The sequence below is a fragment of the Enoplosus armatus genome, chromosome 17 (assembly GCF_043641665.1).
Source record: "Enoplosus armatus isolate fEnoArm2 chromosome 17, fEnoArm2.hap1, whole genome shotgun sequence".
In the NCBI taxonomy this organism is placed as follows: domain Eukaryota; kingdom Metazoa; phylum Chordata; class Actinopteri; order Centrarchiformes; family Enoplosidae; genus Enoplosus; species Enoplosus armatus.
The window spans coordinates 18,551,678-18,578,970 of record NC_092196.1 but is presented as its reverse complement, the minus strand read 5'-3'; the positions used below and the strand labels follow the sequence as shown (position 1 = coordinate 18,578,970).

At 40.9% G+C, this 27,293-nt stretch overlaps 1 protein-coding gene and 3 non-coding genes across 4 annotated transcripts; 1 reads left to right on the top strand and 3 right to left on the bottom strand.

Annotated features, from left to right (window-relative positions):
- Positions 1-185: 185 nt before the first annotated feature.
- Positions 186-26,884, bottom strand: kcnh6a (potassium voltage-gated channel, subfamily H (eag-related), member 6a). The gene is made up of 17 exons (XM_070922502.1): positions 26,809-26,884; positions 23,114-23,344; positions 19,995-20,144; positions 19,597-19,700; positions 18,791-19,100; positions 17,042-17,244; positions 10,100-10,237; positions 8,253-8,678; positions 6,882-7,299; positions 6,002-6,201; positions 4,389-4,641; positions 3,565-3,758; positions 2,800-2,899; positions 2,427-2,714; positions 1,560-1,743; positions 803-1,010; positions 186-467 (listed from the first exon to the last, which is right to left on the bottom strand). Exons 1-17 carry the CDS (start codon positions 26,882-26,884, stop codon positions 186-188), a joined length of 3,765 nt encoding a protein of 1,254 aa, XP_070778603.1.
- trnac-gca (transfer RNA cysteine (anticodon GCA)) lies at positions 1,445-1,516 on the top strand. Its single transcript has one exon. It is a non-coding gene; the product is annotated as a tRNA-Cys (tRNA).
- On the bottom strand, positions 5,016-5,087 carry trnac-gca (transfer RNA cysteine (anticodon GCA)). Its single transcript has one exon. It is a non-coding gene; the product is annotated as a tRNA-Cys (tRNA).
- trnac-gca (transfer RNA cysteine (anticodon GCA)) lies at positions 20,190-20,261 on the bottom strand. Its single transcript has one exon. It is a non-coding gene; the product is annotated as a tRNA-Cys (tRNA).
- Positions 26,885-27,293: the final 409 nt, after the last annotated feature.

The following is a 27,293-nucleotide window of genomic DNA, read 5'->3' as shown; positions in this document are numbered from 1 at the left end:
GTACGTATGAAACAGGAGGCACTCTGAACCCTCAGTGACGTGGAAGGCGAGGCGTCCCAAGCTCTACAGCAGCATTGGAACAGGACAGAGGAAGTTTTAAGGAAGGGAAAAGGAAGTAAGAGAGTGGGGAACATATGGCTGTCCCATCCAAAGGACCAGGCTTTTGGGTGGTGGTGATTGGTGTTCTAGCTGCCTGGCAAGACAGGGTCAGAGACATGCCTCTGGATCTCCTGCATCTCTGTGGAGGTCTCCAGGTGCTCAGGGAGGGAGGGGAAGCGCTGGCTGCCACATAGGAGTCTAGGAGGCTCTTGGGCCCCTGACAATTGAGGAGGGTTGAGGTACACAGAGGGCAGATGTGGTGGGTCAGCCTCCGGTGACATGGACACGGTGTCATCAGAGGCCACAGTGAGATGGATTCCGCTGGACAGGGAGTCCTTGGATTTGTGCTTGAAGTCAGAGTCTGGGCTCTGGAAAGAGAAAGAAGTATTAAGCCTAACTCAGACAGAACTAATTTGATGTGGGGTCTCCTCCTCCGACCTCAGTGTTCGGAAGAAGAGTTCAACATTTTGAATTTAACATCTGTACGGTAAGTATGTAGCTATTGCCAACAGCCGGTTAGCTAACGACTGGAAAGAGGGGGACACAGCAAGCCTGGTTGTGTCCAAAGGTGACAAAATCCACCAACCAGCACCTCTTAAGCTCACTAAATATCTTGTTTGTTAAATCCATACTGTAGAAAAAGATGATGATGTGTTGAATTAAAGCAGCAAATTTGTGATGGTGTGTAAACTGAACACAACACCTGTAGGAGTGAGGCAGTGCTGTCGATCTGTACTGGCTGCATTGGCGGGACAGTGTGGATTGTGGGCGCTCCTGTGCCGTACAGGGTGGTGGGGTGAGGCGGGTGAGGGCTGGGGGACACAGCGCTGTAGGCTGGAGGCACCGGGGCCATCTGCCTCTGTAGGAGCTGCAGGATCACATTGATGTCTGCTGTCATACGGGTCTCCAGCCTTTGCAGGATAAAGAGAGACATCAGCAGATGTGACCTCAGGAATTTATTCTTCATGATCAGAAAAACACACAATTCAAAGTTTTATTGACGTTGTTTTGATGGTGGATGAAACGCTTAATAATCTTTTTATAGAGTCCCCTCATCTGCTTTTTCAAAAATGTCCACTAGGTTTCTCTCTTGTTCCTTCACAGTATCTCGCTCTTTTATGCACAGGTTAGCAGACCCACTGTTAAAAGGAAGCACATCCACGTGACCAACTTCACAGATCATTTTTCTATATTTTTCAGTCATACCTATCTATCTTATCTTTATTTGTCTTTCCCTCCTCCTCTCTCTCCTCCCTTTCTCTCATACACATTATCACTGTGCACACAACCAGCTGGGAACTGAAACACAAACACAACGGCAGAGGAAGGGAGGTGCTTTCCAGGAGGGGGTATAGCTCAGTGGTAGAGCATTTGACTGCAGATCAAGAGGTCCCCGGTTCAAATCCGGGTGCCCCCTCTTTTGCCCCCCACTTGTTTCCACCCACATAAAACAAACTCACCGGTTTAACTGGGACTGCAGCAGCTCCAGCCTGGACTCCAGCTCACTGGGCCGATCCTCAGTGCAGGGTGGAGGGTGGAAACTGGCCCTGACTGATGAAGGTCGTCTCTGGCTCTCTGAGAACTGGCTGGCTCTGCGGTCTGGCCAGTAGCCATACAGGCCTGACATGCTGATAGGAGCTGCTGCTGTGAAGAAGAAGAAGAATCATCCTTTAATTTATTAAACTTTATTGTCTGTTATTCAATAAAATGATGCAATATGTGGGCAAGATAGTCTGGGACTAGTCAGTGTCTTCCCCATTTTTACTCAAAGTTTGAAGTAGTTTTACTAGTTATTTGTAATTTTATTGTTCTTTTATTTTTACCTGTTGTTTTTTTGCAAGTTACTTTCACTTTTCTTCTTTTTAGTTTCAGTTTTACTTTTACTAGTATATATAATTTTAAAGGTTTAAAGGTAAAGTTTTTGTCTGTGTAACAGGTATTTTGTAATACAAACTGTAAGTCTAAATCCTATTTATATTGCACTATTTAAAAATGCACAAATATATCATAAACATTTCTATTATGGAGTATGTTAGAATTTCTCTCGTTTCATAAAAGACATGATGTCCCTAACATGTCTGGAGAAAGATGGTGGCATCTGATGTCGCCCTCATTGTAGAGAAAGACATGTAGAGAAAGTGTGTTGGAAAAACTACGACTTAGTAAACTTTATTTTGCAGGGAAAGAATCTCAGGGTCAAACTCTGAAGAGGGCACAGATGGACTTTGAAGTATTTTGGTACAGCTCTAAAATGTTTTAAGGCTCTATCGGGCCTATTGGAGAATATGACTGATATGACTGATAAAGGGATTGTAGGGAGTCTTTACGTGAGTATGGTGGTCCTCCAAGGTCTACAGGTGGTCCCATCCCAGCTGAGGGTCCACTGTGAGGCAGGAGGTTGACCACTGCTGGGGGGTAGTCTCTGGTGTCACCCCCGGAGGGGTACAGCTCCCCCTTGCTGTGTCCCATGGGCTTCATCTCCTCATCACTAGACTGCGAACAGATACTAGCGCTGCTGCAGAGGTCTTCCCAGTGGGGTCCTGCCATTGTGCCCCGGTGGTGGTTTGCCATCGGACAGGACTGATCGGGGTAAGAGTCCTCACGGTCCATGCCATCTGTACAGACAGGGTCACAGGACACCCAGGAGATTAGACAGAACAGAAACATATGGAAATGTGTTATGCCTCGTCAATGACTCACCTGGTCGGTTTCGACGCCGCAAGGAGCTTCTCCGATGCCTTGTCCGACGGTAGCCACATTCAGAGTCCCTGCCTGGGGTTGGCTGGTTTACTCTATCTGCCTGATACATATCAGCTTCAGTAATTCAAAAATACACACAAGATCTCATACTTAAAGGAAATATACATTTATTTATCTTTGTGGCCTGTGTCCTTCCTGTGAATAATTTTTACCTGTATAAGTTGGTTTAATGGTGAGTCAAGAAAGAAGTGATTGTGAGGTACTGAAATGTGGTAGGTACATCACCAAAAGAAAATTTAGATATAATATAATAATCTACTTGATTTCACCACTTTGTGACCACTTGTGGTGCTATAATGTTTTGCTGAGTGTGCCATGCATAGATTCAGTTAAGTTCAATTAAGAAGAAAAAGATTGCAAGCCATTACAACAAATGAGGGCTTCAAAGCATTTTCAAAAAGGCTTTGCAAATGTTTCATGTGGTAGGAAACTAATTGTGACCTGTTTGTGAGGCCTGAAGGATGGACACAATCGATCTTAGTGTGAAATGTTGAATGTACACAAACCATGATTGTTTATAATTAAAACTCCACAGTATGCCTATTTAAGTTGCCTTCATTCATCAATAATTCATGAAGCGAGGAAACAGGTTAAAACAAGTTTTCTTAGGCCTTGATAAAAAAAAAGCTCAGATTACACAAAAGAATTGAAATCTCTATTGGGTTGGTGTTTCTGTGTGTAACATCGCCCTCTGGTGGCACTCACATCTCTCAGGTTGAAGGTGATCTCCAAGTTGTTCCAGAACATGTCAGAGAAGTCGGGATACATGTCCAGCACTTCCAGCAGGTCATCTCTCAGAATCTTGTGAAGGTCGCAGTAGGTCAAAGCCCTGACATCAGCACTGGATTTGCCTGGCCTCCCATACAGACTGATGGGTTCACCAAAGATGTCGTTCTTTCCTACAGAAACCACAGCAAAAGGAAAGACAAGCATCGCAAAAGAGTAACAGTTAATCAATAGACGACCAAGTGAGCAGGCCATGGCTAGTAATAGTGAAAATAGTTTACTGACAACATTTTGATGGATGAATCTGATCCAAAACAAATGAAAAACAAGTTGAGAGTGACACTGATCCTCAACAGCACTGCTGCTCAACACAAATTGGTCCCCTCAAACACAGCTGAAAACGAAATGACCTATACAGCCTGGATCTGAGTGCTGGCCATATTGATGATCAATGCCACTGTGGAATGGAAGTGGAGCTGTGCCCAAACACCTCTGGCAACACAACACAAAGAGAAGTGTGTGTGTGTGTATGTGTGTTGTGCGGCAGAGTTGTGGCTGTTGCTTGTGGAAGAGACGAGAGTGTGGAAGAATAAACAGATACAGAAAAGTGACAGAAGGAAAAAAAAATCCATTATAATATTGTTTTTAGCTGTAGTCATTTAACAAAAATGTTGTGACATGTTGTGGTTACACATTCACGATTTGACCTCCTTTTCATTATTATTGACATTTTATAAGTGGAATGATTTGTTGATTATTTAAATGAGTGACAAGGGACAAAGTAAGCAGGACTTGCAGCTCACCTAGTATGGCCACCACCACATTGTCCCTGAGAATCTCTATAGAGCCTCTGGAAATGAAGTAGAGGGCGGTGAGAATGTCCCCACTGTGGACCAGAGTGTCACCCGGTGGAGCGTGGGTGGTCTTGAATCGCATGGCCAGAGCCCGCAGGCAGCCTTTGTTGGCGCCTCGAAAAGCTTTGCAGTTCTGCAGCAAGCTGCGGTTCAAATGTAGGCAGATGTCAGCCTGCAGACACTCTGGGAAACCCTTTAAAACCTGCAGGGCAACAAAGGGCATTGGGTGAATCTATTGCAAATGAGTTATTTTTCATTTTCCTGCACCTATTTGTCTTGTATCTTTACAACCATGTAATCTAACTATGGAAAATGTAAAATGAATCTGAAAGGTACATAAAAAAGCAACAGAGGGGTTAGAGAAGGAGAGCAATGTGTCAGATTGATTCAGGCAGGGCACAAAGGACAGTAGCTCCAAGTGATTATCTATTCTCACATTGAATTGGCAGGCCCTAATGCTGCTCTCCGGCTGCATCGTGCTGTGGTGATGTTGGCAGCCCAAGCCCAAGCAGCGATATGACGCACATTATCACTAAAGATGTAGTTTCCTGATGTAAAGTGTGTGTTTAATAGAGAAGGGGGCACCCAGAGTTGAACTGGGGACCTCTTGATCTGCAGTCAAATGCTCTACCACTGAGCTATACCCCCTACTGGACATTGAGCCAGTGATGTTTTAATCTACACAGTAACACACATGAATCCCCAAACCTGCTTCAAATATATGATAAAAAGCTGACTATGATAAAGGCTTTGTTGGAAGGCAGAGATAAAAAAAAATTCAATATAGAAAACCTGGATTTGTGTTAATTTGAGTATAAGGTAACATGAAAGTTCAATGTGGAAAACTGGGTCATTGCAGCAGCAAAGAGCAAGGCGAACAACCCATGTAGGTCAAACACAGAATATCAAAGGTAATGCTGCAAATGACAACCATGGGATACATAAAAAGACAACCTGAGGAAAGCAAATGTGCTAATACATGCTGGTATGTGATACAGTTTTTGTACGGCAGTGCCTAGAAGTTTTTAGGCATGCTCTTTCAATGATAGCACAACACCTGCAGGAGTGAGGCAGTGCTGTCGATCTGATAGCATAACAGATGCACTAATAGTCCTACAGTATCTATGCTTATAATGAATTAACAAATAAGTAGATGTTTGCACTTTACATGCTTAGAGGTTTGATAGAGGCATATCATAAATAGAGAATTATATGCAGAAATTAATCATGCATCCTCAGCTCTTCTTAATATTTGTCCCTGCTGACAGGCCAGCAGAGGAGTTGTGGTTTGGGATTAGGTAGACAAAAAGTCCACAGCAGTCAGCATGTGAGGGGGCAGAGTCAAACTGGGGACCGCTTGATCTGAAGTCAAACGCTTTACCACTAAAGTACACCACAGCGTTACAAAGAGGGTCAGAACCAAAACACTGATTTGCAATTGAAAGTTTTAATGTAAGTGTACAACAATATCTCCATCTTTTTAAACTGTCTAAACATCCACTCTCTTTCTAGCCATTCCCCAACCATTAACTAGTGTGCGTGTGAATGTCGACATGACTTACAGCGTTCATGTCGATGCCGTTGGTGTAGGACCAGGCATGTTGGAAGTACTCCTCCAGCCTCTGTCTCAGGCCTCCTGGGATCTGGTGGAAACGGATGAACTCTTTGACCCGCAGCATCTGGGTGTGGTAGCGGGCCGTGCCTGAGTACAGTCTCTGAATGATGGCCGACACGTTACCGAAGATACTAGCGTACATCAGAGCTGCGTGGGACAGACGACAGAGATACTGTATGTTGGAGGAAATTATACCAAGGTTGGATAAATGTACAATTTTGAAAATAGTTACTTCACTCTTACAAAACAGGTAATATCATGCAATTAAAACAAATTATGGCGAACATATTTCTGTATTTCAAATCCTTTGGCAACATTTGTGAAGCAAAAGTACTTAAAGCCTGTCTTATTTAAAAAAAATACTAAAAATTACTTATTCAATTTCTGACAACCTTCTTGAAAATTAATGCCTGATTTTAAGAATCGACTACACCAGAGTTTCATGTACGGTACATGCAATGGGTCACCCTGTCATTATTTCTGTATTTCAGTGGAAAGCTTTAGTGTCCCATTATGGTCTTAGTTCTGGTTCACATTCTTTTCCAACATAACAAACACATACGTCTATGGAAACACAGAATGTTTGTATTTTATAGCATGAAAATGTTAAAAATATGAAGACTGAAGCTTCGAATATTGCCATAAAATACTGGTCATTGGCTGGTCCAATCAGATCACAAAAAACATCACAATCAGGATTCAAAACCATAGAGACGTAGGTTTTCACACTGATTCTGCCCCTCTCTTGCACATGCAGACACACATTCGCATTAAAGGTAAAGCCCCTAAAAGGCTTCTGATTTCAGACTCACTCCCTCTCTACTCACAGCCAATGAGCATGACACAGATCGAGAAGATCTTCTCTGGGTTGGTGTTAGGTGAAACGTTCCCAAAACCCACACTGGTCAGACTGCTGAAGGTGAAGTACAAGGCTGTCACGTACTTGTCCTTGATGGAGGGGCCCGAGGCTGCGTCACTGTCATTGTACTGTTTACCAATCTGGTCGGCCAGGTTGTCCAGCCAGCCGATCTTCATGCCTCCGATGCGGGCAGAGCCTGTGCGCTCCACGTTGCCAATGGCATACCAGATACAGGCCAGCCAATGAGCGATGAGGGCAAAGGTGCACATGAGGAGGAAAAGGACAGCAGCTCCATATTCTGAGTAACGGTCCAACTTCCGGGCCACTCGTACCAACCTAAGCAGTCTGGCTGTTTTCAGCAATCCAATCAGAGTGGTTGTCTGAGGCTGGTGGAGAGAGAGTAGACTTGTTAGTGATATTAGCAAGCTTTTGTGCCAGTGTAAAATACTTTTTGCTGCATACATGAAGTGTATTGAGACTTAAATGGAAGGTCTAGCATGCAAGGAATTGAACCTCCCACACCCCACCACTAAGATTTTACAATCTCAAACACAGTAAAACGCGGGATGGTTGTTGGACTAATCAGTGAACAATGCAAAGATGTTTATGGCAACAAATGGATTACTGCATCTCAAAACTCTGAATGATGGTAACTACTGTTTAAAGTAGTAGTTGTATATCTAAAATCATCAATGATTCTACAACTGAATGACCTGTTTCTTGCTTCCAATTAATTCAATAACCAATTTTGGTCGATGTTGGATATTGCCAGAATATCTGCCGTGGTGTTCCAGTTGGCAATTCAGAAGATGTGTGATATCTGTCATGGTTTCTTTTATTGGTCTTTCTGAAAAGCTGAAACATATTCATTGGGTTTTCTGTCCATATTAACAACTACTGTACTGTAATTCTACTGTACCATGAAATTAAACACCTTGTCATTTCTGCCTTTATTTTCGCAGTGCTTAACAACTAGACCCACAGGATACAAACATCAGCCAAGATAAAACCACAATTGTTTTGTTAGGATTTAACAACGTCATGAATCTGAGGCCATGCTGGGAGTGGAGGCAGGACTACAGCCAGCTTAATAACAACATACCATTTTCACAGCAGACATTTTGATATGTTGTGGCAGGAAAAGACAGGTGTAACTAATAATATGACTAATGGTTGCATTCCATTTAGCTGTCTCACTGGCATGACCTATTGAGATCCTTAAATGGAACAGAGCCATCATTAATGTTATTTGTTGTACCCAGAGACCCATTTTGTCTGTTGTGAAAATTATTCATTTAGCTTTGTCAGGCAACATTGGAAGAAGTACAATGATTCTCACCTCCTCAGACCCGGAGCGGAATATGAGCAGATCGAAGGGGATGGCAGCCACGATGTCGATGAGGAACCAGCCCTTGAAGTAGTGCTGTGCGATGCGTCCGGGGTGGCTGACCACCTCGTCGTTGTGGTTGACGTAGGTGGTCCTGAAGTTGATGAGGATGTCTACGATGAACATGACATCCACCACCAGGTCCACCACGTTGAGCGGGTTGCAGGTGTAGCCGCAGGTTCTCCTCCGCTCTTCCTCCACCTCATTGAGAAGGAAGGCGGCCGAGTACGGCGTGAAGATGGCGGTGTAGATGACCAGCAGCAGGATGACCCAGTCCCATACTGCTTTGAAGGGGCTATAGTGAAGTATGGTCCATTTGTGGATGCGTGGGGCCTGGAGCTTGTACTCTGGCAGCACGTCAGCACCGAGCGACAACACCTGAGGAGACAGGAACAGGATGGTGAGGATGGCTATTGCTTGCTTTGTGAGGCGTACATTTCAAACAGCAATAGAGGGTTTTTGGGAGATTTGTCCATTAGTTGATTTATCCGTTACCCATATGCTCATCTCCAGATGAGAAGTCAAAAAGTTGAGATTTTTATTCATTGGCCTGTAGATCAATAACTTTAATTATCATTATCAGTATCAATATCATTAACTAAATATAGCTTTCAGGTTTAATTTTTTAGGAGTTTAAATTTTTCAGCAGGTTTAATTCTTCCGATGAGGTTTAATATTCATGCCCTGCACCGTAATTCATTCTCCACTTTCACTTTGTGTGTGTGCAGCATAGATTTTTTTATATACTGTTGATGGTAAAGAGGAAAGATTCTGCAGTTTTTTAATGGTTTAAAACAGTATGTTGTTTCTTTTTTATATTTGATCTTCTACACAAACAACCAAAAGTTATATTACAACAACTATAAGTTCTTATTTTCTCATTTCTGAAATTGTGGTATTGTCTTACTTTCACTTTACATTCACAGACCCGCCCCCCCAACAAACGGGGCACATAGCATCACAGGGACAGTACTGCTGAAGAATGAAAGTAGCAGTCAACAGTTTGTAATGTGTTAATGCAAACACTTGTTGCAGCTCCTTCATAATAAAAGCCTTCCAGCAAAATAGTTGTGGGCTGCAGGAAGTAGGAAGTGTTGACATCACCACCAGCAGGTTGGTTTAAGTTAGATTAGAAATTGCTCTGGATCAGTACAGACAACAGACTACATCATCAATTTAAAAAGTAATGTGAACACTGAGACACAGCCTTCTCTTCACTTGGAAAGATATACAAATTTAGAAAGACATAGGCAAGCCAAACCAAGCACTAGAAAGTAAGGCGTTGTTCTTAACAAAACATCATGTCTGTCACTTCACTTCAAGTGACGCACCATAATTCCCTGATTAACTCCACAATATTCACACAATAAAATAATTAATGCAGGCAGTGAAATGTGTTTGCATGAATTAGTGGCTGCTGCACACCCTGTGTTTTAATGCTGTTAATGTTCGTGGACACACTTTCACAGCCAATCAGGCTTTAATGTATAACATTATGTGCCCTTTAAGGGAAACACATCCACACTCAGCCAGTCAGTTTCTCAATATGCTAAATGTATTAATTTATAATGAAATTAAAAAAAATAATAAATTCAATAGATATTTAGAATTCAATATAAAAAAAGAACAGAAACAACTCCAGCCTTTAGCAAGACAAAAAGAGACCAATATACCATCCCCGTCCAGTGTTACCACCACTCCCTGAGTGATTTGTCTCATTGCATTAACAGGCAGACCAACACCAAACATGAAGTTAAGAGTGATTGACTCAGTAAAGCAATGAGTAAGATCCCACTGACCGGTAGGACAATCAGAGCCTCCATGTCCAAGCTTTCATCCTGGTGTCGACCACTGCAGTAGAGGATGAGGCTCCTCCAAACCCTCTGCACCCCTACTTGCCTGCTGTGTAGTGGCCATCTCCTCTCCTGCATCACTTTCTTGCAGGAAAACCACAGACTGAGTCCTAACAGAGTCTCTGCGTAGCTCTATCTGCTCTCCACAGGCACTTCACAAAGTCAAATCACTAACTGCTGTTTTTAAAGAGCCCACTGCAGTCTCACCTGCCTCTGTTGCACCATGTGATCCCACTTTATCGAGACCACATGACCCCTCCTACCAGTGTTCTGTTCAATTTTGGACCAGAATTAAGTGCTGGCATTGATTGGGCGCCATGCGGAGGAGTGATTTTATTTAATTCTTGTTAACTACAAGGTCAGGACTCTATGTGACAGTGTGACAGTGTGAAAATGCTCTCATCTTACAAATTGTATATTTCTGATGCTCCATTGCTGACATCCATATCTACACTAACTTACTAGCCCATGTAAAAAAAGCTCTTAGTGCATTGCTGTCCATCCATCTCCTCACAAACCCTGCAGGTTAGACCCTCATTTGCATTTTAGTTTGCATAATTATGGTCATAGTCACCATCACAAAGGAAGCTGGACATGTATGACAAGTAGCTGCTGTGCCTCTACAACCAAACACTAAACTCACACAGGAACCACAAGTTAAGTCTAGCATGTTTTTTTTCAATTGAGACTCCAGTTCTTCGAAGAAACCATCCTGTTTTTTCCACTTTCCCAGTTTAGATGGCCAGAGAGAGAACAGTGGCCAGAAATAGTCAAAGTGAATTGCTTCTCAAGGACAAAGTACTATATCAAAAAAGTTACTAAACGTGTACTTTGCCATATTTGGTAAACAAAAAGCAGGGAAGAAAAAATAAAGTTAGCTCTTCACTAGGAATAACCAAGGCTTGTATCGTATATAATGTATATTTTACATTATAGAGATGTAGGCATAAATCAGATTTTTATGACCAATAGACATCGTACAGTATTTTGAAACAAGGTTAAGGTGGGAAACCACACTGGATTCATTGAAATTTTGTAACACAACAACCTGTGGCCCTCCTTTGTGTGTCAGCAACTGATCACAGTAGCTGAACAGATGTGAAAAGACAACACAGTAATGAGAATGTAAACACATGAGCAAGAGTTCACTCATCCAAGAAATGTTAAGTTATTGATGTTGTCCACAGCTCTGTTTCATAATGAGGGCCGGAGAACAACTGCCACCACCAGTTTGCACGCAACAGCTCTCTCGCCACTCTGACTTTATGATTAACACAGCAAGAGCCGGCTGTTTATACATTTTCATACATATTAAATTGAAAAGACAGTTGAGGTGTGAAGTACAAGGGAAGCTTTAAGACTAAACCAGATATAAATCCCGAAAGCCAGTGTGAAATATATGAAATTGCTTCTTCTAGGGGATTAAAAGTAGAAAGTACAATCACATTCATAAAAACCCACATTCATCCTTCCTTTTGAATAAAGTCACAATACAAAGTGCTAAATCTTTCACATGTAACTCATTTAACTTCACTTTTTTTATTCCACCCATAAAGAACTTCAGTAAACATAAAATTTAATTTTTCAGCCAGTGCATCCTCCTTTTCCTGTCTTATTACATTTTAAACATAAAAACAACACCTATTCTGTACTTATTTAGGGTTACCCCTGAATTAAACCTAAACAGGAGCAACTCAAATGCAAAATGTCCAAATAGACTAGCAGGACCATGTTATAGCAAGGTGACATGGCATCAGCTTAACCTGGATAAAGCTGATGCTGCTCACCTGTGTACCTACAGTAGATAAACAGGAAGGGTGAGGTGGAGGATGAAGACAGAGAGAGGGAGGAAGAGGAGGAAAAGGTACAACAGTAGCAAACAAACAGGGAAGTGGAGCTGAAAAAATAAGGTTACAGTTTGAGGAGAACACCAGGGAGCTTGAGAGACCCAGAAAGGCTGAGGTACTCACAGGCTGAAGTTTATGCTTGAAGCTCATGTTGAAGCTCACCACAGGGTAAACAGCAGGAGAAGACTAAGAGACTGCAAGAGAGTGAGAGAGGGAGAAGGTCTGTATCGGCCTCCCTCTCGCTCATCCTCCCTGCCTGTAGCCCAGCCCTCACAGCGGGATTCTCTTCCAAACATAAAAACGATCCAGTGGCTCTATGAATGACGGCATCCGCCTCCTCCTCAACAAGCAATAACTCCTAAATGTCACAGTAGGTCCTGCTTGATGTGACAAAAGACAGTTTGACTTCTAACAGGACAAAGCAGTTTTTAATTGAACTTTTAATGCCAGAGCTTTCCTTTAGCACTCTACTGTATATTCTTCACTATTGACTGCAGCTTAAAGATAGCCTGATTTATGGTTAGCTAAATACTGTATATTAACATGTGTTACAACCGTGTCTATTTGTTTTGTATTTTTTGCATAACCCTCCTCGAATCAGCAAATTATTGACATTCATCATTCATCATAAAATTCATCTGGCGTTGTTTCTGAGGTCATGTGAAGTTACTCAAAGTCATTATTGGTATCTCAAGATATGGTACTTTTTGAGTCGAACTTTCTTTTTGAACCCATGGCTATAATATTGTGCATGACATGGATATTTCAAATTTCAAATTTCCAAAGTCCCATGGATAATGAATTCACTTGTACTTGCACAATTGTATATATTATTCCACCTTGATGCAGGCAATGTTGCCAAAACTGTTTGGAGGAATTAACATATAACAGTATACTGGAAGAGAGTGATGCAACCTCCTCAATGTATTTTGATGAACTTGTCATGTCTCTAACACACCATGTGATGGCTGCTCTTGAATAATATGTTTGATCAATCAGCATGTTTTGATAATAACACTTGTGAACAGAAACCTGTTTAATGTATACTTCACCTGTACACACACACACACACACACACTCCACACATGTCCACAAATTTTAATAATCATGTTGCCTATCTTTTAAAAGCAAATTGAAAATTCTAGTCAATTCAAACTGCATCCAGATTCCTCTACAGTGTCCTGTTGTAAGCTCATTCAAAGCCAGGGGGCACCATATAAACACACTTCTGCTTTCCCAATACACACACAGACACACACACACACACACACACACACACACACACACACACACACACTAGAGTCTAGAGCTAGAGTCTAATCAATCACACTGTGTGCTTCATGTTATGCAGACAAATCAATATGAACAAAGATCAATGACAACCTTCATTTCCCTTTCTGTAAGGTGCCAATCGAAATCCAATTATAAAGGCAGGATAACGAAAAATGTTATTGTATAACGGAACATAACCAAAAGTAAAGGCAACATATGCTTATAGATTTAGTTACAAGGAAACAACCTGATAAAACTTGCACTTGGTACGGCTATTGACCGCTGCTACAGTTTGTTCACACAAGGCAGCAGCAACGATTACTGTGACCTAAAACCTGACCTGCAGGGCTCGGCATTCGTCTGTGACCCCACGACTATGATACCACTGCAAGTCAATTCAAGCTGTTTTAACACGACAAAAACTCAAACTGGCACCAGCATGAAGACGGCTAGAGGGGACTACAGTGTGATTTAGAGGGCAGTTGGAGGTTTGACAGATGCACAGAGAGCATGCCCGCTGCCCTCCACTTCCATTAGCTCCAGAGGCCAAGGTCACGGGCAGCATCAAGCCACCGAGTGCCGCTCAATAGCCTCACAGCCGTCGCTTTCATAACTACATCTCACCAGAACCCCTGTCCAGCTTCACAGACTCTCTGTGATCCCCACACACACCCATCTCCATATACATCCTCACACCCTCAACAGTGAGTGCCCCCTTCTCTATGCTGCCTACTGCTTAGATACAATAAAACCTCAGGCTGTGAATAAAACACTTGTATAACTAACACAGTAATGATCAATACAATTTTACATGTGCATTTTTTTTTAAACAAATGCTTGTTTTGCTTACAGAACTACAACATAGATTTAGTCTATAGTCACTCAAAGAAGGTCACATTTTTTTGGACAAGGAAAAGTGTTTATATCTCTGGTTTGTTTGGAATGAGAAGATGTAGATCTATGCAAATGAACAAGCACTCTCAACTCAAAATTGTGTTTTATTATTGTTAATTCACTTGGATGTTTGAGCTTCACTGTGCAGAATGATATATGTATCATCTTATAACCATATAAGACATAAATTATTAAATCTAAAGAAATTCAGCAGATATCACATTACTACATTGAGTATTTGACAGCTAAAACACCAAAGCATAACCTAATGCAATACGATGTCTCATAATCTGTCAAGATAAAATGTCTGCCAGTGTCCAGATATATTGTAGTTCTTTTAAACAATGTGTTATTAGACAGCTACTGAAACAAGTTGATTTGCACTGGAAACAAGTGACAATATCTCAGTCCTTTGTTTTTACTCAAGATTTAAAGGCACAGTTCTGGACTAAATTGTTGTTAAGATGAAGAAGACCTGAGGAAGATTGTGTGTGTGGTCTGTCAACAGGAGACATCCCAGAGACAGATATCTGTAATAACTACATTCTACCTTCCAACAGAAACAAAGAGTAAAACAAACCCTACTGAGCAGCAGGCAAACACTCCACTGCCCACAGAGGAAGGCTCACTTTTTATCCAAACTTGTACATGACGTCAGCGGAGTCGAGTTAACAAGTTAAGTGTTCTGCCAGGCCTTTTAGGGGGCCTTCTGTTCGTCCAGTCAGTTTTTTCCAGGGCCACAGAAGCCACGTTGCTTCCGCATTGTGCAGTGAGTCACAGCCGGCTGTCGATACCACTCTTCCTCCTGGTGTGAAGAAGTGAGATCTCACCACCACCAAGGCAGCAACATTCAATCACAAAGCACTCACATACGATAATAGTACTATGCAAATAGCACTGAAATTTAGGACCCATTGATAATAAGAAGAATCAGAAGCTATGCAAGACTAATATCATATACCAAATTTGGGGATGATTGCAATGAAGAAGCAGGTTTACTGGGTTATCTGTATTACTTTGCTGAGTAAAACCTCCAGATTATCCAGACAACCTGCTTCTTGTGAAATGTTCTAGCAGTTATAAACCAAAATGTAAAGTGCTTTACAAATGGCCTCATTGTGACGCTATGATTTTCAACTACATCACTTGGCACAATTTTCCACCAGGTTTCATTGAAACGTGTTGGCAGGTTTTTGAGCTCTCCTGCTAAATAACAAACCAACAGCCAAACAAACAGATAAACTGGGCCTAAAACACTACCTCTTGGCACAGGTTGGTTGGAAAGAGAGTCAGCTGACCTTTGTGGAAGCCCTCAGACAATCTGGGTTAATGTGATGCACTGAGGGAGCCCCACAGTGTCCGACTGCCGGCTTGATCCTGGATAGGTCACTCCATGACATTTAGTTCTTTTACTTTGTTTGTGTGTGTGTTTGTGCGGATGTGTAAAGTAAATGTTATATTATTACAGTACTTACAATTTTGAGGTGCTACTATTTTGAATATTACCAGTTAATATTATTACCAGTTTCTGAGACTAGCCTACTTTTTTCTCCACTAAATGTTTGAGGTAAATATTGTGGTTAGTATTCTAGAACATTTATCAAAAAGCTTTAGTTAAGAGTTACTTTGCAGATTCAGTTTTAATATTCAACATAAAATAAGCTCATAAAATACAGTATGCAAATTTTTCAAAAAAGTATAATATTATATATATGTGTTAATATGTTAATATTATATATATTAAGTGTTCTTTACCTCAACAACACAATGTCTTTTAGACATTAACTAAAGGGTTTTTAGAAAACGTTCTCAAAATGCAGAGGAGTTTGTAATGCTTCAATTGATCTAAAAGCAGGAAAAATCTTCAAAACTTCATTATTTAATTATCTCCAACTTTGGGAATTTAACACTCAACTTAGCACTTTTACTTTTTGTATCTGAGCACATTTTACTGGTAATACTTGTTTCCTTTTATTTGAGTCAAATTTTAAAAGCAGAAACTTTACTTGTATCAGAGTATTTTTCCATTGTTCCATTCTTCTTTTTCCACTGCTGTGTGAGGTAATAAATTGCCAAAATTGTGCACAGAGACACCGTGGTGTGATGACAGGTGGCTGATGCGTGTGTTCTGCTGCGGGTGCCATAGATGTCACACCTCAGGTGAGATTATTCTTTCACACTTTCACCCTGTAACTGCAGATGTCTTTTAGCATCTTCAGCGAGCCAGAAGCAATAAACATTTATAGAAATCTTTGTCTGATCTATGTGCAGAGACGATGACTGGGTGTGACAGTGCGGAGAGATCAGCTACAACAATGGCCAACAACCTGAACTTGTCGATAGGAGAAGTAACATGATATGATTGATATAATTTTTTTTCCCAATGAGCAGAGTGACAATTATTTACTGTAAGGAACAGCCAAAAACAGCTAGCAGACAAAACTATTGTGAGACCACAACCTCTGAATATGAGGCTGAACTTGACTTGAAGTTATCCAACAACATTAATCCTACATTGCAAAAAATCCATCCATCCATTACTAAGTCCTTAAATTGTATTATCTTGAAAGAAGCAAAAAACACATACAAATCTGCAAATAGGATGAGATAATTTCGCACCAATAATTGAAACTGTTGACACCAGAGCAATGATCAGCCTCGTTCTGTGTCATCATGACATATAGAAAACTAAGGGGAACTGCAATGAGAACAAGTGGAATTATCTCAACTCATGGGCATGAGTTTGTTCTTGTTTTAAGAAAAACAAGTCATATTAGGTTTAGTCTTCTTTCCCATTGTAAGAACAAAGTGCCAAGAGAAAAAGAAAGATGGGATTTGTTGTCTCTCTTTTTTCACTGACATGGACTTGTCTTACCTGTGTGACCTGAGTGACCTTCTCGGTGACGTTCTGGGTTCGGTCTTTAATCTTGCTGGGTGCAATGATTTCAATCTCTGTGGGCGAAGGAGGCCTCATTCGTTCTGAGCCGAAGGTGAGAGTAACCTGAGGGATGCGACCGATGGTCCTATGTCTCATCAGGTCAGAGTCTGACGTGGAGTTCTGGGCACTGGGCTTCAGATCTGCAGCAGAGAGCAGCAACATCGGCAATTAAGACTCAAAACCATATCAAGGAAAACTACGAATGGTAGTGAGATGTTAGAAAAAAGAAACCGGAACAGAATAAAAAACTAATATTTGAAAATGTGTCCAGGTTTGAGGGTCAAATCATGACCACATTTTAAAACAAATATATACTACAATATATACTACAGTTAAATGTTTTTAGGAACAAAATGTTTCTGTTTATCCACTATTTCTTGCACTCAACAGGGGAATCAGGACAGACTGCATTTCCCCTCAGCCTCAAAGACACAGATGAACCTACAAGTGTGGTGAAGATGAAAGAAAATGTGGCAGACAGAGCGAGAGTCCAGAGTATAATAGGAACCTGTATCCTACACAAAAAATGTAATTTCCTCACAAAATATTTCCCCTGAGAGAAGGGGGGGGCATACTGTATGTGCAGTGATGTGCAATTTTAACACAAATGGACCACAAACCCTCACACACACACACACACACACACACAATGACAGAGGGATTGATTAGTGTCCCTCTGCTGGAACAACCATCAGGCGGCTGCACATGCTCAGAGCGATGCGTTCTGTGTTATGGGTGTCATAGATCTGTGATGTGTGAGCTCTCTCTCTACTTCTGTCTTTTCTTGTCTGAGAGAAAAGATTTTCTTTTCTTTTACCAATTTACAGTGTTGTTACAAATATTATACGATGGCCCTGGTAAATATTCCTTTCTGATTGGCTGGCAGATGTGTGCTAAGATCATATCACAGGACAACTTTGGGTGTCGCCATGACTTTGTTGCATCTCTGTCTTCCTGTCATCTCTCTAGTAAAGGCAAAAATGAAAAAAAAACCCTCAAACATACTGAACTGACCACAAAAAACCTAATAAATGACACATTTTTGAATACACATTTTTTTCTCCCTTGGTAAGTGGCCTTGGTATAATAATGATAATGTAATGTAATGGTGTTAAATCTGTGAAAATGATCAGTTTTGGCCAAATGTTTGTTTAACAAAACCCTGACAAACCAGAACACAATGAATTTCAAAGGTGATGTGTGTGTATAATTTTCTGTTGTGCCAAAATGAAGCTCTTTCCCACAAACCCTTTTGCTTTCTGTCTCAAAGTATGCTGCTACTTGTATATTTTGAACAGCATAGACCTGACCTGACCTGATGCGTATACAAACATTCAGTTGAAAACATTTTTGTGAATGATTAGTTGATTAGTTACAAGATTATAAATCTGATACTATTTACCTTGGTAATTTCCTGCTGCTTGTGTTCACAGTAATTAAACAACTGTCTTTACATTAAATCAGATCAGGGTCAAACTAAGTTTGTAACCAATGTAACCAAAACAGCCAAAAAATGTGGATAATGTTGCATGCTTGGTGTAATCTAATTTAGAATGATAGTGTTACATTCCTGTCTGATGTTTAATTGGATAAAATAAAATGTTAAAACACATTATATTTCACTAGTATGAGAAAACATCTCTCTCAGAGACAAATACAGCACTATTATCGTGACCAGACACTCACTGCTGTTGGTTCGAGGATCTCCAGGTCGACTGTTCCATTCTGCCCTGATGCCCTCAATGTCGTCCAGTGATGAGGCGCGTCGGAGGCTACGGACGCTGTCCCGAGAACAGCTACGAGGTAATGTCCCCCTGGGGAAGGGGATGCCGGGGTCCAGCCGGTCTGTAAGCAGGGTGCGTTGCTTGGTGGAGGGCTGGGCAGTAGGGGAGGGAGGATCCAGGTCCTGTTCTATCAGAGCTTCTGTCTCAGACTGCATACAGCTCTCCTTGGACGGGATCCGAAACTCTTTGAGAGGGACTTCCTCGCTGTTTGGCTGTCAAGGACAGAGAGCAGGAGGTCATGTCTTAGGGGTACAAAAATTCTATTCTAAATCACACTCCATATCTCAGCAGTTTTTCTGAAATGTTTTTATGCCAGAAACATGTAAATTTGTGGCCCAATATAATTCCAGTGTCCGGATACTGTTGGGAAATAGTTTCTAACAAGAAGTGATTCATCAAAACACAAGAGAAGTCAAAACAGAAGTAAGGAAAGACTCTGAAAAGAAATCAGCAAATCACGAATTTCAAACAATGCTCAGTGATAACATGTGAAACTGCATAGTGCATATATAATGTTTCGAATTGCGTAAGTGAACAGCCTAATTAATTAATTAATTAAATAATTAAAAACATTTTGGTATTTGGCGTTTTTTAACAGATTTTAGCAACTGTCACATGTCAGTATGAACTACAGCAGAATGCAAGGCATGCATACACATAAGCAAGCTGCATAACGTGATCTCTTGTGTGTGTTGTATACCACCTCACCTGCAGGTAATCCACTACCACTCCTTCAAACTGATCTTTGGAAAGTGAAGGTCGTCTCATGGACCGCAGCACCGGTAGCCTCATCTTCAACCTCCGATTCTGACCTGAGGGGGAAACTCTGTGTTCAGCTCAGCCGTTATCAAAACTCAAACTTTTCACTACAAATTATTCATATGCAATTATTTTGTATTACCCAAAATAGGTTTTGGGAGACATAAAGGGCATCCTTTTTGTATCTGTAAAATGCTTACTGAGAATATTTGAGCATACAGTAATTCATGATTAATATTTACATTTGCAAAGGTTACATGCATCAGTTTATCTCAGGAACAGAGAAAACTCGAAACTTGAATGTACATCATGCAGGCAAGGCATAAGACAAATGTTAAAGGCTTTACAGTAAATCCATCCTTGGGTGACTCTCTGCCTGAGGCCTGACTTCTTGAGAGAACGATCAATAAGCTCTTGGAAGTCGAGGATGAACATGATGACGAGGCCTTCCTCATTTTTTACAGGGACAATGTCCACCAGGCATGGTCTGCAGGTCCCTTTAGACATAGTAAGAGAAAGGTGAAGGCAGACAACAGAAAAAAAGGGGGCACCCGGATTTGAACCGGGGACCTCTTGATCTGCAGTCAAATGCTCTACCACTGAGCTATACCCCCACATACATTGGTGAACACTGCCACCTAAATTGTTTTATTAAGTTTCAGGTCAGGTAACAAGGGAGGACACTGCAGGAAGGAGAGAGAAAAAGAGAGAGAGAGAATCTGAGGGGAAAAGGAGGGACAGAGTTCAAACACTGAAAGCTAAAAGAGGCTAAATGAGCAACACTTCCGTCAGGTCTAACTTCACTCTGCAATCAGTGTGGTCTAAAAATAGGAATGGGGAAGAGAGCAGTTCACACAAACACACACACACATACATACAGAGGACCGTACATCCACACACACACACACACACACACACACACACACTGAGTGGCTGCATTCAGTCCCATTCACACATCCACTCTGAGAAACATGAATTTAGTATGGAAAAGAAAAAAATAATCAGCCTGTGAGAGCAGCCGACTTGTTCTGAATCACGTTGTATCCGCTTGTTCGCAAATTTTTCAGCCTGTTCAGTCTGGGAGCACAGTAGGAAGCAGGAGACAAAACAAATAGATGCTTAGTGGATTTGAGCTGGCATGCTGATCGCATTTCCATGACAACAGCACTCTAGACTGCACGCCCCGTGCCCAAATGGCCAAAGTAACAAAAGACACGTGTCTGTGTATGTAAGAAGACAGTAAATGTATTTGTGTTTATGATGGAAGACTTTAATTGTCCTGAGCCTGGTGTGTTTACTTGCCTCCATCATGTGTTTCTGCCTTAGTGACAGATAAACAGGTGAAAGAGGAAATAAGAGGTTACAGGTCAAGGAGGCAAAATGCAGACCTGTGCACAGGTCAGTCTCCACCTGGTGGTAGCATTAATATAAAGTCATTAAGTCAGAGAGTCAACAGAGAGTCAAGAGGAAATGAAGCTTTGAGAGGAGAGAACGTTCAGTAAAATGCCACCATTTGAATCGCAGATTAATTTAAATGTCTGCCTCGCTGTGTTATTTCTTTGTGTTCTTTCACTCAGTTCTCTCATTACAATCTTAATATCACCATCTCTAAGTCTCTACACTCTTCATTCCTTCTTGCTTCCCCATCTGTGATAATTATATTTTTGTTTGCACATACATTTTCTAAAATCAAAGCTTTGCACTAAAGATAAATACAGGTTGAGGATGTGAAGGAAAGCATGGGAAAGATGGTTGAGGAGGAATAGATAGATAGATAGATAGATAGATAGATAGATAGATAGATAGATAGATAGATAGATAGATAGATACATAGATACCAGCATGACATGGAGTGGGGTGGGAGAGTTTAAAATGCTAACCAACTTGGAGAGCATCCTCTTCTCCGCCTTCAGAGAGTCCAGCTCAACTCCTCCTCCAATCACTGAGCTGGCCTTCCTAACTAGCCCTCTCATCGAGCTCTGTCCGAGAACTAGCTCAGAATTTATGGTCGCAGTGGAGGACTTGCTGCAGTGTTCAGGAGCATGTCGGTTGGTAAGCACTGGGTCGTTCTCGTCTCTTGAACAAATCAGCCTGGCCCAAACTGATCATTTTAAATAAATTCAGTTACTTTTTGTCCTCTATCCTTAAGATATCCAGATTTATCATTGCGAGGGATTTTAACATTCATGTTGAGGATGTTTCTGATCATTTTATTTCTAGTTTTATTATTATCACAGAGTCTTTTAATCTCACTCAACATGTGTCAGGCCCTACACACAACAGAGGGCACACTCTGGACCTTGTTTTTACTCTTGGTTTGAATGTTAATTCTCTATTTACGGAGAACCTTTTTATTACTGAGCACAGCTATGTCTTATTTGATTTATATTGTGTGTATTATTTATATATTTACTATCCTGAACCATCTTTCTGCGGCAAAGTTTTCTGCCACTTTCCATTTTAACTTGCATTGTGATGTTGATTCCTTGGTGCAGTCTTTTAATGAACACTGCCTCTCACCCAATCCACCCAATTACACTTTCCCCTCCTATATCCTGCTCCTCCCGGCCAACAATCGTGGAGAGGTTTTCTCAAATAACAATCCAGTATCTCACAAACATGGTTAACCGTATGAAAACTTCCTCTTGCCCCCTTGACATCTTACCTACATCATTGGCCCTATCGGTCATAGTGTACTCTCTATAATCAACAACTCTCTGTTATCTGGTCGTGTCCCTGCTTATTTCAAGCAAGATGTTTGAAACACTCCTCAAAAAAATCTAAACTTGACCCTTCTCTACCCCAAAATTACAGGCCTCAAACTGCCTTTTATAGACAAAATCTTAGAAAACATTGTTGCTAAGCAACTCAAAACTGCATTAGATGAGAATAATATATTTGACAAGTTTCAGTCTGGCTTCCGCAAATTGCACTCAACTGAAACACATCACACATCACGTGCTAAATATCAGTATGTTAGCATTGTTAAAGTTAGCATGCTGATGTTAGCTCAACCTTTGGCCATAGTACAGCCTAAAAAATCTGCCTGAGTGGCTGTAGACTCTTAGTCTTGTTTATCATAAGATTGCTTTTCGTAGAAAATTGAAACATCATTAACTTGGAGTAGCCAGAGATATTTTGGGACTATTTCAGGTGAGATAGCCTTGTATTAATCTACCGTAAACTGAGTTGTACCTTTTATTGTTTCCCATCATCCACTACATCAGCATAAATTTAAAACAAGAGAAACTACATCCTACAAGGTCAGAAACAGTTTGTACGTCAGAGTTTACATACTATCCTAAAAATATGTAAGGTTTTTTCTTCCCTCACTTTGCAAAAAAGTGGAACATATGGATGCTTATGGTGATGGCCAGAAGGCTCCTCCAGGGATCTGAGGTTGCAAACAGGCTCACAGGCTCTACCTTCCTCCCTCTTGTGTTTCACCTTTCCTCCTGTGTCTTACCTTCCTTAGCGTAGTAGAGGATCTCCACTTTGCGCTCCTCTGAGCCAAGCAGGGCCTGTGCCAGCTGGGCCAGGGCGCTCTTCATGGTGCCAGGACCCACCAAGAACTGACAGGTACAGGGCTGCTGCATTATCTCCGCCCTGGCGAAACCAAACATCTGGCAGAAGCCTTCGTTGCAGTAGATGATGCCACAGTTCTTCATCTGGGCGTTGGCAATCAGAAACTTGCGATCTGAACAGAGGAGTACACTTAGTGTCATATTCCAGTTTAAAAAGGCAAGAAATCCAAGTGGAAGTATGTACAGTGACTGTGGGTTGAAGTTACAAAATAAGTAAGACTCGTTTCTTGATGGAATATTTAATTAGAAACAATAAACACTTCTATAGTTCCCTAACTCCCTATAGTATTTAGCTGTAAATACAATACAACTTAATAATAGATAGTACAGGTATCAATAAATTAAGGAATGTTCGTAACATTTTTACAAAATTGCCCAGATCTGGGTCACCTTGTGACAGAGAAAAATCAAATCAAGTCAATTTTATTTATATAGCCCAATATTACAAATCACACTTTTTTGGACGATGTTAAAGAGGTAATACCAGGAAAAAAACATCCAAACCTTTAGGGTGTCAGGGGCTGAGATGGCAGTCAGAGCTAGCTTAATGTTACTTTGCAAAGCTAGCAAGTAATCTTTTAGCACGTTTAGCTGCTGTTACTTTTTGTCATGGTTGGATTAAGCTACTGCCTCATTCATATGGGATAACAAAACTAACTTACTAAGATTTTGAATTGTCAAAATTGGATTTTCAGTCACAGGACACAGTAAAGAGTAAGAAATGTAGCTTTAGCTAAGGCTAGCTATGGCTATCTCACCAGCCAGCTTTAACTTAATGGTGCATGTTTTTAGCTCTGTTATGTAGCTTTGCTTTACTGTTTACATAATAATATGTCATATGTTAAAACAAATGTTAAAAAGTTTCAACAATTCAATTTTGACTGCCTAATTTGATCACATCAGATATATGTATTAAAATTGTAGGGTACTTACAAGACAGTTACACTTACACAGTTTGATTTAATCAAATACGCTTAATACAGTGTTCAAAGTCTTCTGCATGGCTTTGTACCCTCCACTTGACAATCAGCTGAAATAGAACTAGTGTTAATGAAGTCCACCTGTCCATGGTGCTAATGTTATTAGCGTCACAATTTCTCCCGAGGGAGTCGGGAGGAGCAGGTGGGCCCTTTAACATAAGAGTCTCTGTGGCTTCACACCTGCTTTCTCGTGACTTGTGGGAATTTATAGGTTGTTGCCATCTGTCAGGTTTAGCCTGTATGATTTTACCTGAGAATTTCTAATTAAACTGGAATTATCCACATGTTTGCCCATATGCTTATACTGCTAGGTTGTCTATTTTTTCATCTCCATATATATTGCATACTGTGTATATTTACATTTTGTTTTATATGGTTTTGGATGTGTTTTTTTTTTTTCGGAGCAGCAAATTATTTATCTATGATGTTTGAATGTAATTGCTATAGCAGTGTGCCCACTAATATGGAATGTATTTGCCCCAACCCTAAACTTTTTTTTTCACATGCACATGTCAATTATCTTATGTTCAATGGTCGGCTTGGAATTGCAAGCTACATGGAAACTATATATTGAGGAAAAATACTTCAAATACTAAATCTAATAGGATGTAAGCTCAATACAATGCTGTTTTGCAGTTGACTCTGATGTGTCTTTCCACCAGCACATGACCCTCCTTAGTGGGTCAACCACCACCAAATAAACTCTCATCCAGTGGGAAACACTGTGGTGGTACAGTTTCAAGTGGAAACTGGACCACATAATGCTTTTTCCTGCGAGTATCTCCGAGTTACTCTGCACTCAGATAAATCTTTAATACTAATTCCAAACTCATATACCATCCAGTTCCTGTTATTGATAATTGTAATGTACGTGGCACGGGCAACAGCAACTATGACAAAGTCATTCATGAAAGTGAATTAGGACAGTTTTGTTCGACGGCTGCTAATGGAGGAGTTCAATGAGCTGAATGAAAAGAACATACATATGCGGCCTCTGACTGGCCCTTTTATTATCCTGTGGTCGAACTAGGTGGAACAGCTCCCCGTTTGCTGCCCACACAGATGAGAGGAGGGGACTCTTCTCTCAGTCCCTCTCTTTAAAGTAAATGGGTGAGCTCCTGGTGGGAACACATCCTGTCCAAAGTCATTATCTGGGGCTCAAAGCGGAAACACTGATCGTCACACCGTTGCTAAGCAGCACCGCTGTGGCACGTGCACTGACCTGGTCGTGCACGCACATGTGGCTGCGTGTGCACATACACACTCTAACAGACATACAGTAGAAGCATTGTATAATAGAGCTTTTTTAAGGGAGCGTGCTATAATAAAGCATTATTGGGCCCAGGTCTAATCAAACTAAAACCGATCAACAACATCAAATATTTCTCCATTTTTGGTATCTGGTAGTATCTGATCAGAATGTCAGGGTAATTTTCAGTGTTACTCATTCAACACACTGTGAGTGGTCCATAGTGAAGTACAAGTAAGCAAGCAGGAAATGTACCAAGGAGGAAAGGGGAAAACTGTCTTGAAAGGTAGACTGAAAAGATTATGTTCATACTCCATTAGATAAAAGGTATAATGTGCAATATGTAATATATACAAAATATGAGTTCAGGTCAAATGGAAAAACAAACGAACCCTTAAGGTAAAAAGAAGATATCAAATGCGACATCCATGCTTTATCAGAGGCCTTAGTGGTTGCAGGGGAACAAACGTTTTTTCTTTCTAAATGTGTGAGAATTGGTCTCTCTTGCAGCCAGTGGAACATGTGAGCTAATGGAACATAATGTAAGGCATCAGGTGAGCACTAACAAACAAACACACATGCAGGTGCAATAACCCTAAAACATAAAAGGAGCAGTGAGGAGGCTGTCAACATCACTGATACAAATTAGATAAGATATTCCAACGTAACATAAACAGCCTGTCAGTCTGCCACCTGTTCAGGCCACGAAAGAGTCTCAAATAAATTTGAACACAATAAAACTGACCAAGCATGTGTGAAAAATAAAGGATACAGGCGGCTGAGGTTGTAACTGCAACTAACATGGTATGACTAACTTTAATCGGTGAAAAAAGTAACAGGAAAAGTGGTGCTTTCAAGATTTTAGTCACATTATTAATTACTGTGATTTGAAAGTACATCCAGCCCTGTTCTATTGGTAAGAATGCTCTATTTCAACAATCCTGACATAAAAATACACAGTATGTACTGTTGGCCCACTACTCCTACTGATGATAACCATAAGCTGTCAGAAATCCTTTTTCCCTTTTAAGTGACTGAGAACATTATTACCTCCTTCCAACACAGGATGTAGCTAATGGAGGTCAAACTAAACTGAACTCTTTTCACACACTTTCTTTGCACACCTGTTTGAGGCTACCACCTGTATCAGATTAATGAATCGCAATTAACATATATAACATTATCAAAATGATCTAAGTTTGGCTGCGTAAGGTGTTTAAAAGTGATGTGAAAAAATGCATATTGTGAACGTTTTGAACAAAAATTTTGTTGTCATTGGCAGGTGTTTCATAATCACTATCTTGTCACATCACTTGGTCATAACTTAACTAATTTCATGTGCACTTACTTTGCTCGTCGAATTTCCTGATGATAGTGTCCAGGTAGGTGTTCTGGAGCGCAACATGACCGCGTCTCACAGGCATTTTGGTGCTGAGAGAAAAGACTTCTCCGACACATGAACCTGGCTAGTTTAAGAAAAACATATATGATGGAAAAGGAGATTTGAAGTGCCACCTGTGAAGAAAACAATCTGCTTCCACTTGGATGACGAGCGTCAAAAGCTGGTTTTGATTTCTCTCGTACGCTGCCGCTGATGGTGAAGGATGAAGCGCTGGGAAATGATGGAGAGTAGGTCTGGTTGCCAGGGCGATAGCAGATGCAGGATGTTGCACGCTGATAATGTGAAAAAAAAGTAGACTAGGATACAGCAAAAGCCACATGCAACATCCCTTCACCTTTAAAAAGAAAAACAAACCGTGCATAAACCGGTTTCCCAGTATTTGGTGTCCTCGAGCCAGTGAAGGGGTGTTTTGGGAGAAGAAGTTGGGGACA

Excerpts from the sequence above, each read along its gene's own strand:
- kcnh6a (XM_070922502.1), bottom strand. The coding sequence starts at position 26,884 with ATGCCTGTGAGACGCGGTCATGTTGCGCTCCAGAACACCTACCTGGAC. Across the intron at positions 17,245-18,790 it reads AGATCCTCGAACCAACAGCA|ATCTGAAGCCCAGTGCCCAG; the intron begins GTGAGTGTCTGG and ends TCTCTGCTGCAG. Across the intron at positions 1,011-1,559 it reads CTGCAGTCCCAGTTAAACCG|GCTGGAGACCCGTATGACAG; the intron begins GTGAGTTTGTTT and ends TATCCTGCAAAG.